The sequence below is a fragment of the Salvelinus alpinus genome, chromosome 25 (assembly GCF_045679555.1).
Source record: "Salvelinus alpinus chromosome 25, SLU_Salpinus.1, whole genome shotgun sequence".
NCBI classification, from domain to species: domain Eukaryota; kingdom Metazoa; phylum Chordata; class Actinopteri; order Salmoniformes; family Salmonidae; genus Salvelinus; species Salvelinus alpinus.
In genome coordinates, this window is record NC_092110.1 from 9,035,178 (window position 1) to 9,051,736 (window position 16,559).

A 16,559-nucleotide genomic window follows, 5' to 3' on the forward strand; every position below is an offset into this window, starting at 1 on the left:
GGTGAAAATCTAAATTTTGCCCTATCATTCAACTGGTTAAAAAGCCAACTATTTGTTCAAAGTATTTCAAGAGTGATGGCTATCAATTGTTTATTTATTTAACCTTTATTTAACTAGGCAAGTCAGTTAAGAACAAATTCTTATTTACAATGACTGCCTACTCCGGCCAAACCCGGACGATGCTGGGCCAATTGTGCGCCGGCAACAGCTCTGGTGGACATTCCCGTAGTCAGCATGCCAATTGGAAGCTCCAACAGACATCTATGGCGTTGTGAGGGGCCTTTTATTGTCCACAGCACAAGGTGCACCTGTGTAATGATCATGCTGTATAATCAGCTTCTTGTTATGCCACACCTGTCAGGTGGATGGACTATCTTGGCAAAGGAGAAATGTTCACTAACAGGGATGTAAACAAATTTGTGTAAAACATGAGAAAAATAAAATTTTTGTGCATATGGAACATTTCAGGGATCTTTTGTTTCAGCTCATGAAACATGGGATCAACACTTTACATGTTGCGTTTATATATTTGTTCAGTATATATTCATGCGGTGCGGTGTGACCCTTTTTCCTCAAGAATACCACCATGTTCCACCTACACTGTTAAAATGTGGTCAATGGTGCTTTGTATGGATGTAATTCACATCTCCAGTGATCAGGAGGAGGCTGCATTCCAAGACTTGTGGCTGGGGAGACCGAGCAGGGCCCAGCGACCATTGTAATAATTCAAAGTAGTCTTGGTGCTTGGCCAACAGAGCCAAACATAGGGAGATTAAGTATGATTATCACAAAACCAAGACGTGAAGGACCGCCAAAACATGAGCTGTATGTATGGTATGTATTTATCAATGTATCACACAACCTGTCCAAACAATGTTAATAAGTCAGCCATAGGTCTACTTGTAATGAATGCTTAATATTGACAGACAATAATTCCAAACACACAGTGCAGTCTGGATAGTTGTACAAAGCGCAGGTTTTCAATTCAGTGGGTAACATTTGAGATATTTTCTGGAATGCAGATACTGACAGTACAACAAGTGTTGACCTAACTGCAGTATTGTGTAGAAAATAACCAAATGGAAATGTGTTGAATTGGCATCGACATAAAATTATCAATGACTTTCTTGTAAATAACGAGAACTTGTCAAACAGAGGAGTACAGAAGGCATCTGGTTATTTGTTGAATGAACCGAGGTTGAAAGTAACAGTTGTTTTCTTATTCCATCTAGGGCTGTTCCCGATGGGAAAAAAATATTGGTCTACCAATTGATTGGTTTAAAATGTTCAAATGTGTATTTTTCCATATATAGACACATCCTATGTGTTTTAATCAAATCAACTACATGCACTGAGCTTGTCTGATGCTTTAAGCAAACCGTTTGATGAAATAATTAAGACACACAAATGACTAAGGAGTCCGACCAACAATTGATTTGATTGTGCCGGACCAGGCTCAGACTTGCTGCGCTGTGTAGAAAAAGAAAGAAAAAAAGACAGCGAGTGACTGACTAGCTCCTGTTGTCTCTCTCTCCTCACTGCTGTACGTGTTGCTGAAGCTGCAACCTAATACAGCCATGTCTGACTGAAAAGTTATGTTACCGAAATCCCTAATTTGTTTAGGAAAAACATTCCCTATTCCCTCAACCCTTCCTCTCTTTACGACACATGTAAACATCGCATGCACGTGACAAATAGGGCCTGACCTATAGCATATCATAATCATATCAATAAATGAGTTATAACAAACTCTGAAAACCGTAACACGTGACCGCAAAATGGAAAGACAAAAAAAAACAACACTGCATTAATTTGTGAATGCATTTTCTGAAATATTTTTTGTTTACGCTAACTATTCAATGGCCGCTTTGTTATTTTTAAACTAAAATGCTTGATTGCATTTGAAATCATGAATAACTTGTATGCTGTTTGATGACATGAACAAATACATTTTTGATACAGCAGCCTAGATAAGTATTAAAATATAGGCTTAAGTAAGTTACAGTATTAAGACTAAACAGGATGTGCTCTTAGGCCTACAGCCCGATGGTGGTTATACAAGGCTCCTTTACTAAGCCTACTAATGATAATGACATGACTTATTATAATAATGATGATCATAATAACAATAAGGAGATCAAGGAAAAAATAGAGTTATTATCATTATTCTAAACAGAATTTTTCGGACAATTTGGAACAGTGTAAACAATAAATAAATGATAAATAATACCAGAGAGGCTGGTCTAACAAAAAATGTAAGTCCTTTATTACAGCAAAGCAAAGATTAAAAACAGACGAATGTGAAATTATTTATCCGACATGTGGGTTTCATGAGGCTTGCAGCTTACGGAATCAGTAGGCTATTAAACAAACACTCAAACAGGCAACAGAAGCAGGATCTGTCTTATTTCTGTAGATATATATGGATGATTTATAAAGCCAGGCACATTTATCAGTTAGGCTGTTGATTATAGATTAAGTTGGGGTTTCCTCTCTACTCACTTTTCTTAGACAATAAGGCAAGGGTTGTTTTCTAGTCTCCTCATTCTGCTGCTGCCTCCGCCGCATTGTTCTCAACACCAATATGCTGGTTAACTTTGCTATGATGCACATAGCAACATGGTCTAGGAAAAGGCGGCAATTCAAAAGCGCACTGGTGGGTGCGCGGACAGCGACCACTATCCAACGCGGGAGAAAGCCCATTTGTTATAAAATAGTATAATTTGTATCAGTGTTGCAACAATGTTCTTACATAATATAACCATATACAATTTCAGTAGCACATGTCTTAGAGTGATGGACTGCGCCATCCCCACAGCTTCCACAATGGATCAGTCCACTCAGACAGGCGCCAATCAGACAGTTGTCTTGTACACCATGATTTTAAAAGTTAAAAAATGTGCTGCTGCTCGACTAAAGAAACCTTGGTCGACCAACAGCCTATATATCATACAAACAATCGACAAATGGGGTGAGCCCTAATTCCATCTCATCAAGGAGTGACAAAGAGAAATAGCCATCACAAAAATCAACAAAGACAGGAAAAAACACAGTGACATTAAAGCCTATGATTAAACCCTGTTTTCAGATTTTTGGAATAAACACTGCCTTTTTCAAATCTCCTACAGAAGCCTGTGCTTCCTAAAGAGCCAGAAGGTTGGAGTGACGCTACTGCCCCCAAGAGGTAGAAATATAAAGGACTTGCATCTGACAAGAAATCCATAGAAACCCATGGGTACATCCAAAATGGCATCATATTCCCTTTATAGTGCACTACTTTTGACCTGGACCCATAAGGCTCAGCTCAAAAGAAGTGCACTATATGGGGGATAGGGTGCCATTTCAGACAGCCCATGACTTAACAGATGCAGAGACACTGATGACTAACCTTGCTGTGCTGAGCGAGGTGTTTTCTGTGTCCTGTAGCTGTGCTGCTGTGTAGCGTTCTGTGTGTTCCGGACGTTGGTGGTGTTCCAACGCGTAGGCTTTGGGATGACCCTGCGAGGAGCTGGGGTCTCCAGAGGGCTCTTACCCTCTCCTCCCCTCTGCTGGCTAGATGGGTCTGGAGATGCTTCAGAAGAAGAGGAGATACAAAGCAGATGACATACAGTACCAGTCAAAAGTTTGGACCCACCTACGCATTCAAGGGTTTTTCTTTCTTTTTTACATTGTAGAATAATAGTGAAGACATCAAAACTATGAAATAGCACATATGGAATCATGTACTAACCCCAAGAAAAGTGTTAAAACAGATCTAAATATATTTTAGATTCTTCAAAGTAGCCACCCTTTGCCTTGATGACAGTTTTGCACACTCATGGCATTCTCTCAACCAGCTTCATGTGCATTCAAATGCATTCACCTGGAATGCATTTCAATTAACAGGTGTGCCTTGTTAAAAGTAAATTTGAGCCAATCAGTTGTGTTGTGACAAGGTAGTAGTGGTATACAGAAGATAGCACTATTTGGTAAAAGACCAAGTCCATATTATGGCAAGAACAGCTCAAATAAGCAAAGAGAAACAAAAGTCCATCATTACTTTAAGACATGAAGGCCAGTCAAAGCAAATATTTAAAGAACTTTGAAAGTTTCTTCAAGTGCAGTCGCAAAAACCATCAAGCGCTATGATGAAACTGGCTCTCATGAGAACCGCCACATGAAAGGAAGACCCAGAGTTACCTCTGCTGCAGAGGATAAGTTCATTAGAGTTACCAGCCTCAGAAATTGCAGCCCAAATAAATGCTTCACAGAGTTCAAGTAACAGACACATCTCAACTGTTCGGAGAAGACAGGCCTTCATGGTCGAATTGCTGCAAAGAAATCACTACTAAAGGACATCAATAAGAAAAAGAAACATGCTTGGGCCAGGAAACACAAGCAATGGACATTAGACCAGTGGAAATCTGTCTGGTCTGAGGAGTACAAATTTGAGGTTTTTGGTTCCAACTGCCGGGTCTTTGTGAGATGCAGAGTAGGTGAACGCATGTGTGGATCCCACCGTGAAGCATGGAGGAGGTGATGTGATGGTGTGGGGATGCTTTGGTGATGACACTGTCAGTGATTTATTTTGAATTGTTTAACAGCGTTGAGGTTACGACATGATTCCATTTTTGCAAATGAAAATGAAATTCACTGCTCGACTGAGAGACCTTACAGATAATTGTACGTGTGGGGTACAGAGATGAGGTAGTCACAATATTATTGCACACAGAGTGAGTCCATGAAGAAAATGTTTACTCAAACTTATTTAGGCTTGCCATAGAAAAAGGGGTAGAACACTTATTGAACTCAAGACATTTAAACTTTTCATTTGTCATTAATTTGTTACAATTTTGAAAAACATACATCCACTTTTATATTATGAGGTATTGTGTGTAGGGCAGTGACAAGTTTTTTCTTCTTCTACATTTAATACATTTTCAATTCAGGCTACAACACAACAAAATGTGAAAAAAGTAAAAGGGGTGTGAATACTTTCTGATGACAGATCTCAATGCCATTCTCATCATTTGATTCAATGAGGCAACTGACTCAGGAAACGTAGCACCGTACCTGTGGCTGGAACAGCAGGGGAAGAGTCTGCAGCATCAAGGTGGGTAATATGAACGTGACCGGGAAGGTCCTGAGGAAGCCGAGGGTCTGGATGTACAGTGGCAGCAGGGCCAGTGTTCAGCATGGAGGGTGAGGGTACAGGGGCGTGGCCAGTCACTACACTCAGAGCAGAGCCCAGGAGACGGTTCTGAGAGGGCATGGATGAAGTGGTCAGAACTATTATTGAATGACTGAAAGTAAAAAGAGTTGAGTATAGCGGTGATGAAACATGCAATAGAAAAATAAGTACACTGAACAACCACACTGCTTGAAACACTACAGACATACTCAGACACTGGGACTGTATCGTGGCCAAAAGTTTTGAGAATGACACAAATATTAATTTTCACAAAGTCTGCTGCCTCAGTTTGTATGATGGCAATTTGCATATACTCCAGAATGTTATGAAGAGTGATCAGATGAATTGCAATTAATTGCAAAGTCCCTCTTTGCCATGCAAATGAACTGAATCCCGCAAAAACATTTCCACTGCATTTCAGCCCTGCCACAAAAGGACCAGCTGACATCATGTCAGTGATTCTCTCATTAGCACAGGTGTGAGTGTTGACAAGGACAAGGCTGGAGATCACTCTGTCATGCTGATTGAGTTCGAATAACAGACTGGAAGCTTCAAAAGGAGGGTGGTGCTTGGAATCATTGTTCTTCCTCTGTCAATCATGGTTACCGGCAAGGAAACACATGCCGTCATCATTGCTTTGCACAAAAAGGGCTTCACAGGCAAGGCTATTGCTGCCAGTAAGATTGCACCTAAATCAACCATTTATCAGATCATCAAGAACTTCAAGGAGAGTGGTTCAATTGTTGTGAAGAAGGCTACAGGGCGCCCCAAAAAGTCCAGCAAGCACCAGGACCGTCTCCTAAAGTTGATTCAGCTGCGGGATCGGGGCACCACCAGTAAAGAGCTTGCTCAGGAATGGCAGCAGGCAGGTGTGAGTGCATCTGCACGCACAGTGAGGCGAAGACTTTTGGAGGATGGCCTGGTGTCAAGAAGGGCAGCAAAGAAGCCACTTCTCTCCAGGAAAAACAAGGTGAGCGCTACCATCAGTCCTGTGTCATGCCAACAGTAAAGCATCCTGAGACCATTCATGTGTGGGGTTGCTTCTCAGCCAAGGGAGTGGGCTCACTCAAAATTTTGCCTAAGAACACAGCCATGAATAAAGAATGGTACCAACACATCCTCCGAGAGCAACTTCTCCCAACCATCCAGGAACAGTTTGGTGACGAACAATGCCTTTTCCAGCGTGATGGAGCACCTTGCCATAAGGCAAAAGTGATAACTAAGTGGCTCGTGGAACAAAACATTGATATTTTGGGTCCATGGCCAGGAAACTTTAGGGGTCTACATAAATATACTTTTACATAACTTCATGCAACGATTAGAATGACAGCAACTTATTGAGGAAAATATGACTATCTGGAGCACTCAAGTGAAGGCTCAGTGCTCCTCCTTCCCTACAGTACCTGCAGCTCCATCTGTTGGCTCTGGATCCACTCCAGGTGCTGTAGTCTCTGCTGGGTCACGGTGTTGAGCTGCTCCTCCAGCTGGGTCACCCTCTCTGATGCTCTGTCCTCTCTGGCCTCCCGAGCCCTGCCTGGGTACCTGTCTGACTCCAGCAGCCTCTGTAGCCCCTCCCACACCTGGGAAACACACGCCCCCATGTCACTCTGAGCCTGGAAAAAGAAAGAAAGACAGAAACAAACCATTAGGCATTCATATTCAGTCCACTAAGCATTTTAGGTAGACTTTGGGGGGTTTGGACTTACAAACGCTTTCTCAGATGGCATCATAATCTCAGAAGGACATAGAAAAAAATAACACACAACTGCTCTGCTACAACAATACCTTGATGAGTGGTGCTGTGGCAGCAGCTGTGACCCCGGCTGCAGTGGAGGCAGCTCCCGTATCCCCTGAGAGGCCAGAAACAGGCTGGGGCTCCTGGCTCAATGGTGGCCCCTGGTCCAGTAACTGCACCTTCACCTCTCGCCTCAAGGGGACAGTCTGGGACCTGAGGAAAACCGTATCGAATGGAGTCATCATGACTAACACCTAAAGATTTGGGATGTACAACTATGTTGCAATGTAGACAAACATTACAAACACATCTGGCATGTAAAAAGTGAAAATCATCCCACAGCTTTGTGCCATGCTTACCTCTGTCTTAGAGCTGCCAAGATTGCCCCTTTACCACCAGCAGCATATCGGGATATTAGCAGATCATGGTCTAAGGGACAACCCAAGAGTGGGGTTAGGATACAAAATGGCATAGGGTGAACTCCCAAAGTATTGGGACAGTGACAATGTTGTTGGTGTTTATCTCTGTAGTCCAGCATTTTGAATTTGAAACGATACAATTACTATGAGGTTAAAGTGCAGACTGTCAGCTTAAATTTGAGGGTATTTTCATCCATATTGGGTGAACCGTTTAGAAATTACAGCACTTTTTGTACATTGTTCCCCCATTTTAGGGGACCAAAAGTACTGAAAAAATCATTAATGTGTATTAAAGTAATCAAAAGTTTAGTATTTAAGTCCCATATTCATAGCACACAATTATTACATCAAGCTTGTGACTCTACAAACTTGTTGGATGCATTTGCTTTTTGTTTTGGTTGTGTTTCAGATTATTTTGTGCCCAATAGAAATTAATGGTATTTTGAGTTATTTTTTATTGTAAACAAGAATATAACATTATAGAATGTGGATGCTACCGTGATTACAGATAATCCTGAATATTAATGTGAAAGTTAGACGCACAAATATCATAGCCCCAAGACATGCTAACCTCACTATAACAATAACAGGGGAGGTTAGCATTTTTGGGGGGCGGTTTGATATTTATATCTCTGTAACTTTCGCACTCATCATTATTCACGATTCATTCCGGGTTATCAATAATCATAGTAGCATCCACATTAATGTAGAAATGTTTAGAAACATATTCTATTCTTATTTTGAATAAAAGTAACTCCAAATACTCTCAAATTAAAGATGACAGTCTGCACTTTAACCTCAGTCATTGTACTGTTTCAAATCCAAAGTGCTGGAGTACAGAGCCAAAACAACAAAATCATTGACCCAATACTTTTGGAGCTCACTGTATATGAAGTAGCCAGTAGATAATCAATGACAGCATACTGTCCAGTACATCAGAGGTTTAGCCCAAGGACACTTACCTTTGTCCTCACTGCCCTTAGGTTGAACAGAGGTCGGTGTTTCTTTTCCATCTAGACTAGGAACCTGAAATTGGAAATGAAATGACACCAGTTTAAAATGTATTATATTTGTATGGGTGATATACTTGTGAGGCACACACTTCTCAGAAAAGAACAAGCTAGAAGACATCTTACTTGGGTCTCTTTTTGTGGGACTCTTTTTACGGGACTCTTTTTGCGTGCTTTTGCTCCCTCTGGAAAAGACAACATGGGAAGAGCAAAATGTCGGTCAGACTGAAATCAATGGCATATACAACTGCAATACAATATAACATTTTCACTGGCCTTATAACGAGTGTGGGTTTACTTAGCCTACCAGAGGGTGAAACTGATGGCAGGTTTGCTTGCAGGGCAGGAGGCACATGCCTGTGGTCTTGTTTCCTTGCTTGTCTTTGCTTTTCGATCTTTGGTGGCTCGTCAAGAAGAGAGGGCTGGGCAACATCACGCAACTTCTTCACTGTTATCTTTACATTGTCTGTTTTATTAGATATGGTGGAGAACGACCCCAAATCCCTCTGCCCTTCATAGCTCTGCTCAGGAAAGTGAATCTTAGTTGCACGAATCAAGACGTCTCCAGCGTCAGAACTTGAAGTGGATTCGTCAAGGTTTATATTCCTTGCAAAGTTCAGAAGTTCATTTGATCGGCTCAAAAGAGTATGATCCATATCTAATCGACTCTGACGCTCAGTTGATTATCTAGTATCGAGCACTGCAGCAGAGTATATTGTATGATAGCTAGTATGCTCAACACCAGACCCGATCAGGCGTTACACATAACATAGTTGTTACTAACCGTGGGAGTTGATATAGATAAATAAACAACCAATGTCGTCATTTTCCTTAGGAAGTCGAACATTTAAATATCCCGCTTCACGCTTGTTTAATGACGACTTTATGCTAACAGTAGCTAGCTACTGACGTTAGCTGGCTAACACCTCTAAAAAGTTGAAAGCACAACGCGACAAAACTCAGTAGAAAGTAGCTAGCAAGACCTATGTTATTTTGAACAAACTGAATTCGTTGCAACCCGAGGTCAGAATCGAACGATACATAATAGCTTCCCAACTGATAGCTAGCGATGGAAAATATGAAAACACAGCAACTGTTGCTGACAACAATAACTTCCGGTCAACGACCAATCCTCTCTCCGCGAGAAATATCGCCATCATCTGTTGGGCATGATAGGGACTCCATGGACGAGGAAACATTAATCCAAAGAGAACATATATGAATAAAATATTAAATAATTAAACGTATGTTGTTGATGATTATTTATATTAGATAAAAGGAGGGCTAGCGAACAACAGGCTAATGAGGTACTGAATATTTTTAATTACCTCGTGTTACACCGGAGTGTTTATGTAGTGACACAAACTTCATCCTAATTTGACATTTCGGTTATTATTTTCGAAAATTTACTTTTCGATTTTGAGTTCCATACATATCCATACGAACGTATACAATATTTAATACTATCCTAGAAATATTTGTTTTAAAAACCATTTTTAATTTCCAATTCCTTCCTTTCAAGCCTCTCGAAACTGTTGGTGCCGCAGCCACTGTAGTCCCCTTTTCACAACGTCACATGTCCTTCAGAATCTGGGTGGGTGAATGAGTTCTTTGCTGTGTTAAAGAAAATGTGATTTATCATGCATTTTGTGCACACAACTTGATATCAAAATGTATGTAATGTCTTCAAGTGCTTCACTTGACCTGCAGTACTAGGCTATATAGTTAGCCTGTGAACCTTACCAAATCAGCTAGGGAGCTTTTAACGTTAGCTGTCCATTGAGCTTACTAGCTAGCTAGCTAACACAAAAAGGCTTAAACTATGTAATACCTAGCTATGGATATGGTCAGTTATGAATGCATGGTCAGGTGTCATATATAGCTAATCAACGAATACTCTGTAGCTATCTTGGTAATTCAGTACTCCCTATGCCTAGCTAGTTATAGCTAGTGAACGGACATCATAGCTATATAACAATGGATAGGGCTGTCATTCAATCAATTCCATTCATGGGTGTAACTTTAATCCAACAGAAATCTCGTCGATTTGAACCACCATGGCTATCCAGGTAACAGAAGCGGACCAGGTTAAACAGGTATGCAAATTGAGGATACTCGCACCCCAGTGGAGGCTGGTGACTTGGAAAAATTTAGTAGGATGGGAGACCACAGTGTGTTTCAAAAGTCATCAAAGACTAGTTATTTTAACCTAAAGCATTTAATAAACACATTTATAGTACAATATTATGGGGAAGGGGAATGAGAGGGCTACTTAAACAGTGTTGGAAAGGGATCACAGCAGTGATTGAATGAGGGTATGAGGCATGAGTTGAGGTGTTCACTGGCTTGACCAGTGCAGGACAGGATTTTTCTGGGAAGACAAAAAACAATAAACAGTTAGACAAGAGCTAAGAATGAGTTACTCCAAGCAAGGAGTAAAATCGTTGATGTGTAATAATGTGATTGTGTATGTGATTGACTACATACAGTAATGAGAGAAAATTGATAGGGGTACTCACAGTGCTTGGATGGGAAACATTCAATGTGCCAGTGGATGAGCGGGCACATGAGACGCTGTGGCTTCCGTTCATGTCAGGAGAAAGTTGACAATGGTAGTGGAGTGGAGTAGTCATGACCTCTTAATCAGGGAACATGAGGGGACTTAGCTGTAAATAGCAGATACATTCCGTTACAGCTGCGCCATTGTAGATGACGAGTTTCTCTAGGAATTTCAACTCAGACATCTCAAAATTCATAAAGTCAAACACGGACTGTGCATCCTGCCCACTTGACACATCAAAGTATCCCAAGAAACGTTCCTGAATAAAGCCCTGATCATCCACATACCTGACGATATCTGACAACTGCTAGCAGACTGGTGGCACCATAGGTCCCAGAGCGGTGGGGCAATTTTTACCCCCTGGGGCCTGGAGTTTTTCCTTATATGTTAACCTAACTAGGAAAACTCTGGACCCTATAAGGTATGACTGATTAATCAGTTGTAAAAAGGTTTTATATGGGCTATTAAGGGACCAGTTTTTCATAATCAAGTCACATGGCTTTAACTCCTGAAAAAAAACTCCTGGCCCTGGGGGGGATGAAAACCCTGTCAAACTGCAGCTACCTTGTATTTGTTCAAATAAATTATATTTCGACTAGATTTGGAGGGGGATTTCCTCTACCCAGACAATAGAACTCACAGGGCTGAGCTTTCTTTATGCATGTTTGCATCATGCAGGCCTATGCAACTGTAGGCCTTGTACATTTCTTTTTTTTAATGACTCACATCTGCCATCACTATTATGTTGATTGATTCATTCCAGGTAATAATTTTGGATTACAAACGTATAGGCAGCCTTGCCAGCCCAATTTTGAATATAATCCAAATTTGATCACATTCACATTTTCTCCTGACACACAAATGGACTATAAATACATAACGTTACCAATTAGTTTACCCTGACCAGATGGACAGGGCGTATAGACTGTATGCAGCTGCTCTTAATAGTAGCCTACAGTTGATCAGACTGAAAAATAGTCTAGTTTTTATCCCATACAGCATGTCAGATTGGGTGTAGCCTAGGCTGCTGCAACATTTGTCATTATTATTTTTTGATTATGTGTTATCATCTTTGCTAAATAAATACCGGAGGAAAGTGCAAGCCTACTTGAGCTCACGTGAAAAAATGTGCTCCGTCAACCTCTCTAATCAAACTTTTAATGGATGATGCGATGGAAGCTATCAAATCATTCTGAATTGTTTTCGACCACCCAGAAAAGATGTTCAGCATGTAAAGCATCGTAGCGTGCAATTACAGGCGGCTTGATGGTAGGCTCCCTGTTAACCAGCTATACATTTGATACCAGTTGGTATTGAGTGCCCTCACCTTTTCATCAGTCATGAAACTGATCTCAGGCAGAGGTCGACCCTCGCTTTTAATTTGCACCTTATCCGTGTACCCCAGAGAATGAAACGGGTTCTTCAACAAAAAGTCCACAACGTTTTCGGCATTATTGGCCATTCTACCGTTTGGGTGGAGAAAACTGCACACTCGCGCTGGTAGCTAGCTAGCTACTGAAGTTAGTGCAATTTATTTACACACAAAATTAAGTTCTAAACCCAAGAAAAAAATTATAATATACCTCCTCCATCTCCTGTAATTTAAAAAACTAATTTGAATTGAATAATGTCCCAAAAATGCTCAACTGTCACTCTTCACTCTTAATCTCTATCCAACAATGTCAACAAGCTTCTCAACACAACCCCTATAATGCTCTTTGGCACAATCCCAATACAACACACTAGGTTCATTCTCTGACCATACATCTATGATTGGATGGACAACATTTCAGTTCATACTGCAAAAGCTTTGATTGTTTGGAGGACGTCCTCCGGAAGTGGTCATAATTACCATGTAAATTCAGCAAAAAAAGAAACGTCCTCACTGTCAACTGCGTTTATTTTCAGCAAACTTATTAACATGTGTAAATATTTGTATGAACATAACAAGATTCAACAACTGAGACATAAACTGAACAAGTTCCACAGATATGTGACTAACAGAAATGGAATAATGTGTCCCTGAACAAAGGGGGGGTCAAAATCAAAAGTAACAGTCAGTATCTGGTGTGGCCACCAGCTGCATTAAATACTGCAGTGCATCTCCTCCTCATGGACTGCACCAGATTTGCCAGTTCTTGCTGTGAGATGTTACCCCACTCTTCCACCAAGGCACCTGCAAGTTCCCGGACATTTCTGGGGGGAATGGCCCTAGCCCTCACCTTCCGATCCAACAGGTCCCAGACGTTCTCAATGGGATTGAGATCCGGGCTCTTCACTGGCCATGGCAGAACACTGACATTCCTGTCTTGCAGGAAACCACGCACAGAACGAGCAGTATGGCTGGTGGCATTGTCATGCTGGAGGATCATGTCAGGATGAGCCTGCAGGAAGGGTACCACATGAGGGAGGAGGATGTCTCCCCTTTAACGCACAGCATTGAGATTGCCTGCAATGACAACAAGCTCAGTCCGATGATGCTGTGACACACCGCCCCCAGACCATGACGGACCCTCCACCTCCAAATCGATCCCGCTCCAGAGTACAGGCCTCGGTGCAACGCTCAATCATTCAACAATAAATGCGAATCCGTGAAGTAAAGAGCACTTTTTGCCTGTCCTGTCTGGTCTAGCGACGGTGGGTTTGTGACTATAGCGATGTTGTTTCCGGTGATGTCTGCTGAGGACCTGCCTTACAACAAGCCTACAAGCCCTCAGTACAGCCTCTCTCAGCCTATTGCGGACAGTATGAGCACTGATGGAGGGATTGCGCGTTCCTGGTGTAACTCGGGCAGTTGTTGTTGCCATCCTGTACCTGTCCCGCAGGTGAGATGTTCGGATGTACCGATCCTGTGCAGGTGTTGTTACATGTGGTCTGCCACTGCGAGGACGCTCAGCTGTCCTTCCTGTCTCCCTGTAGCGCTGTCTTAGGAGTTTCACAGTACGGACATTTCAATTTATTGCCCTGGCCACATGCAGTCCTAATGCCTCCTTGCAGCATGCCTAAGGCACGTTCACGCAGATGAGCAGGGACCCTGGGCATTTTTGGTGTTTTTCAGTCAGTAGAAAGGCCTCTTTAGTGTCCTAAGTTTTCTTAACTGTGACCTTAATTGCCTACCGTCTGTAAGCTGTTAATGTCTTAACGACTGTTCCACAGGTGCATGTTCATTAATTGTTTATGGTTCATTGAACAAGCTTGGGGAACAGTGTTTAAACCCTTTACAATGAAGATCTGTGAAGTTATTTGTATTTTTACGAATTATCTTTGAAAGACAGGGTCCTGAAAAAGGGACGTTTATGTCTATGGAAGGGGGTGAGGCATACCAGCCTCCTAGGTTTTGTATTGAAGCCAAGGCTACTACTACCACATATCTACAACACAAAATCCATGTATACGTGTGTGTCAGTGGAGGCTGCTTAGGGGAGGACGGCACATAATAATGGCTGGAACAGAGCGGATGGCATTAAACACATGAAAACCATGTTTTTGATGTATTTGATACCATTCCACTTATTCCGCTCCAGCCATTACCTCGAGCCTGTCCTCCCCAATTAAGGTGCCACCAACCTCCTGTGGTGTGTGTGTATAATGATTATGTTATCGTGTGTGTCGGTCTCTCATTTCACAGTCCCCGCTGTTCCATAAGGTGTATTTTTATCTGTTTAATATGTATGTGTTCACAGTTTAAAGAATTTCTTGGCACCTACAACAAACTCACCGAGAACTGCTTCATGGACTGTGTGAAGGATTTTACCACAAGAGAAGTAAAGTCAGAGGAGGTAGGCTGATTTCCTTCATGTCTTCAAGACTCAGGTGATGTTCCTCCGCTCAGACGTTGCTGACGCATGTCAGATCTTATAACGCCTGGATAGGTATTTTATGTATCAGCTAACCACATTAGTCGCGTTCCCCTGCTCAGACCTTGCATGCATCAACCAATGGTTGCGTACCATATCATTGACTGTGCAGTCGGACACCAGATTGCTATAACAATATGATTTGGTTAGCTGATACGCCTGGATAGGTATTTTACGTAAGGTCTAGCTCGCATGCTTCAGCAATTCCACAGTAGCAGAATGTTTGTCAAACAAAACCAATGATTGCAAAGTTAAACAAACCATAGCTCTATGCACAATGACTACTTTTTAAAACAATTTCCAAAGAAAATTGTACAAAAACACCTTGACTAGAAGAAGAGTGCATATAAAATAGAATGGTAACAGAATGATGTTTGTGCTGTTACCAAACTTTCTGGATCATGTCCCAAGCTGATTTTGAATGGCATTCTAAATTATATAATCACATCCTTGAAAACATGGCCATTTAAGATGTCAAATTGTATTTGTGGATTAATTTACTTTTACCTTAAGCTTTTCATGGTTGTTTTCTTTTTTGTAAACCATCATAGAAGGCATTGGGTAGAAGTAAATTAATCCACAAAAAATAATATTTTACATATCTTAAATTACCACGATATCTTGAAGGCCATTGAAACATGATCCAGGAAGTAGGCGGGACTTTCATACTGTATCTGGTGCCTGACTGCACAGTCGATGACTTGGCACACAACAATTGGTTGATGCATGCCAGATCTGAGTAGTAGGCAGTCTCGAGGCCATACTTCCAAATCCTGTCTCGTCGTTCGAGGCTCTGTAGTGGGTAATCTCATCCATCAGAAGGTTCTCTCTAGCAATCGAGCCTGGGGACAATGTTAAGTAATGGGTAAAATAGGACACAATGTGGCATCATTGCTTATCAACAAAATGTTGTCACTGAATGTTGTCAAATTTCTCATTGTACCAGGTTAGCTTCTTTAGAGTAGAAGCCTTTGCGGTTGTACAGCAATATTTGGAGAGGTGTGATTGTATGTGATAGTGTCATTGTTTCCACCTCAGTCCACCTGCTCGGAGAGCTGCCTGCAGAAGTACCTAAAGATGACCCAGCGCATCTCCATGCGCTTCCAGGAGTACCACATCCAGCAGAACGAAGCCCTGGCTCAGAAAGCAGGCTTAATGGGACCACGGTAGAGAAATTCTGCCCTTTACACGCCCATCCAGTCTGGTCCCAACTCAATGTGAATCAGTGGATGGCTAACACCAGCCACAAACTTGTCCTTGTCTACCTCCACTACTTCTTAGGCTGGGGCTGATGATGGCTTGGACACTTTTATCCAGAAAAGCCTGATCATGATGTATGAGATCATGTTGACTTGCGATCCAGGCAGAACATGAGATAAAAATAAAGTAGCTACCTTTGTTTTTATTATAGTCAAAGTCTGATTGTTGAATAAGGTAATGACAATCCTGGGTATTAGTCTGTCTCCTTTATTCTATGATAATGCCCATTTGTTCTCTGAACTGTTTCTGCACCATTCATTAAACATTGGCATACTGCTAAATTACCCATTGTATAATGTCCTGTTTGACCTCTAAACACTTAATCGCTGCCTTCTGTTGGTAATGGATTGTCACTGCAGCCAAGATGGTAATAACGAGGAACCGCTCAATGACAACTGTCCTCACTTGAAGGTCATTGGCCTAGAGATGCATAACCAGAGGTTGAAGATTATAAACCGGGTAGTTTGGGTTCTGGATGCCGATTAGTTTACACAGCATTTGTTGTGTATCAGACAATATACCATAGGTATGACTCAACCTTACTGTTC

At 41.6% G+C, this 16,559-nt stretch overlaps 2 protein-coding genes across 6 annotated transcripts in view; one reads left to right on the plus strand and one right to left on the minus strand.

The window, feature by feature from the left end:
- kiaa0586 (KIAA0586 ortholog) overlaps positions 1–9,635 on the minus strand; it is a 113,294-nt gene extending 103,659 nt beyond the window's left edge. For 3 of the 4 annotated variants that reach the window (XM_071365529.1, XM_071365528.1, XM_071365526.1), the window contains exons 1-8: positions 8,642–9,634; positions 8,461–8,519; positions 8,287–8,350; positions 7,265–7,334; positions 6,956–7,118; positions 6,574–6,783; positions 5,053–5,239; positions 3,389–3,571 (exon numbers count right to left, since the gene is read on the minus strand). In XM_071365529.1, the coding sequence (XP_071221630.1) occupies positions 3,389–3,571; positions 5,053–5,239; positions 6,574–6,783; positions 6,956–7,118; positions 7,265–7,334; positions 8,287–8,350; positions 8,461–8,519; positions 8,642–8,990 (1,285 nt within the window). In that variant the 5' untranslated portion in view covers positions 8,991–9,634. Of the gene's footprint in view, positions 1–3,388; positions 3,572–5,052; positions 5,240–6,573; positions 6,784–6,955; positions 7,119–7,264; positions 7,335–8,286; positions 8,351–8,460; positions 8,520–8,641 lie in introns of all 4 variants that reach the window. The other variant, XM_071365527.1, reaches the window with a different exon arrangement.
- Positions 9,636–9,638: 3 nt separating this feature from the next.
- On the plus strand, positions 9,639–16,295 carry timm9 (translocase of inner mitochondrial membrane 9 homolog). Of its 2 annotated transcripts, none has more exons than XM_071365535.1 (4): positions 9,639–9,928; positions 10,369–10,430; positions 14,578–14,673; positions 15,790–16,295. In XM_071365535.1, exons 2-4 carry the CDS (start codon positions 10,392–10,394, stop codon positions 15,919–15,921), a joined length of 267 nt encoding a protein of 88 aa, XP_071221636.1. In that variant the 5' UTR covers positions 9,639–9,928; positions 10,369–10,391; the 3' UTR covers positions 15,922–16,295. The 2 variants fall into 2 exon arrangements, with proteins under 2 accessions (XP_071221636.1, XP_071221637.1); XM_071365536.1 differs by having other exon boundaries at positions 9,915–10,007.
- The last annotated feature ends 264 nt before the right edge of the window (positions 16,296–16,559 follow it).

Coding starts and splice junctions, on each gene's coding strand:
- timm9 (XM_071365535.1), top strand. CDS start 10,392: ATGGCTATCCAGGTAACAGAAGCGGACCAGGTTAAACAG. Junction 10,431..14,577: donor AAGCGGACCAGGTTAAACAG/GTATGCAAATTG, acceptor ATGTGTTCACAG/TTTAAAGAATTTCTTGGCAC. Junction 14,674..15,789: donor GAGAAGTAAAGTCAGAGGAG/GTAGGCTGATTT, acceptor TTTCCACCTCAG/TCCACCTGCTCGGAGAGCTG.